Here is a 991-nt window from a genome sequence, read left to right as displayed (position 1 = left end):
GTCCCATGTCCCCAGGTGTGTCCCCAGGTGTGTCCCAGGTGTGTCCCCAGGTGAGTCCCATGTCCCCAGGTGTCCCCAGGTGTGTCCCATGTCCCCATGTGTCCCCAGGTGTGTCCCAGGTGTGTCCCAGGTGTCCCCAGGTGTGTCCCAGGTGTGTCCCCAGGTGTGTCCCAGGTGTGACCCACCTCCCTCGAGCAGCCTGAGCCCCAGGGGTGACACCTGCACGATGTACTGTCCGTCCCCCAGGTTCCCGGCGAACACGGTGGGTCCCTGGGTGGCGAAGCCGCTCGTGTCCAGCTCCAGGATCTCCTGCCCCGTCTGCAGGATCTGTGGGGACATTGGAGGACATTGGGGACATCAGGGGACATCGGGGAACATCGGGGGACATCAGGGACATTGGGGGACATTGGGGGACATCGGGGACACTGTGACACAGCTCTCAGGTGAGCCCCACACCCTGGGCACTGTCCCTGGGGACACGGAGGGTGGGACTGACCCAGCTCCACACCCTGGTGAGCCCCTGTCCCTGGGTCCCCTCTCCCTGTGTCCCATGTCCCTGTGTCCCCTGTCCCTGTGTCCCCGGGTCCCCTGTCCCCGTGTCCCCTGTGTCCCCTGTCCCTGTGTCCCTGTGTCCCCTGTCCCTGTGTCCCATGTCCCCCTGTCCCTGTGTCCCCTGTCCCTGTGTCCCCTGTCCCTGTGTCCCTGTGTCCCCTCACCATGGTGGAGTCCTCCTTCCTCAGGATGACGAACCCACATCCCTGTGTCCCTGTCCCTGTGTCCCCTGTCCCTGTGTCCCCTGTCCCCCTGTCCCTGTGTCCCTGTCCCTTGTCCCCTGTCCCTGTCTCCTGTCTCTGTTTCCCACACCATGGTGGAGTCCTCCCTGCTCAGGATGAGGAACCCGCATCCCTGTGTCCCCTGTCCCCCTGTCCCTGTGTCCCCTGCCCCTGTGTCCCCTGTCCCTGTGTCCCTGTGTCCCCTGTCCCTGTGTCCC

The 991-nt window shown here is 65.2% G+C and overlaps 1 protein-coding gene across 1 annotated transcript in view; it reads right to left on the bottom strand.

Moving 5' to 3' along the window:
* Window positions 1–904, bottom strand: part of LOC113980455 (cleavage and polyadenylation specificity factor subunit 1-like) — a gene marked incomplete at its 3' end in the record, with an annotated part of 2,654 nt that extends 1,750 nt beyond the window's left edge. The window contains exons 1-2 of the mRNA XM_027707668.1: window positions 865–904; window positions 186–327 (exon numbers count right to left, since the gene is read on the bottom strand). Coding sequence (XP_027563469.1) covers window positions 186–327; window positions 865–867 — 145 coding nt within the window. The remainder of the gene's footprint in view (window positions 1–185; window positions 328–864) is intronic.
* Window positions 905–991: the final 87 nt, after the last annotated feature.

Source organism: Neopelma chrysocephalum, unplaced genomic scaffold (genome assembly GCF_003984885.1).
Source record: "Neopelma chrysocephalum unplaced genomic scaffold, ASM398488v2 Primary Assembly neopelma1_94251, whole genome shotgun sequence".
NCBI lineage: Eukaryota > Metazoa > Chordata > Aves > Passeriformes > Pipridae > Neopelma > Neopelma chrysocephalum.
This window is presented reverse-complemented; position numbering and strand designations above follow the sequence as displayed.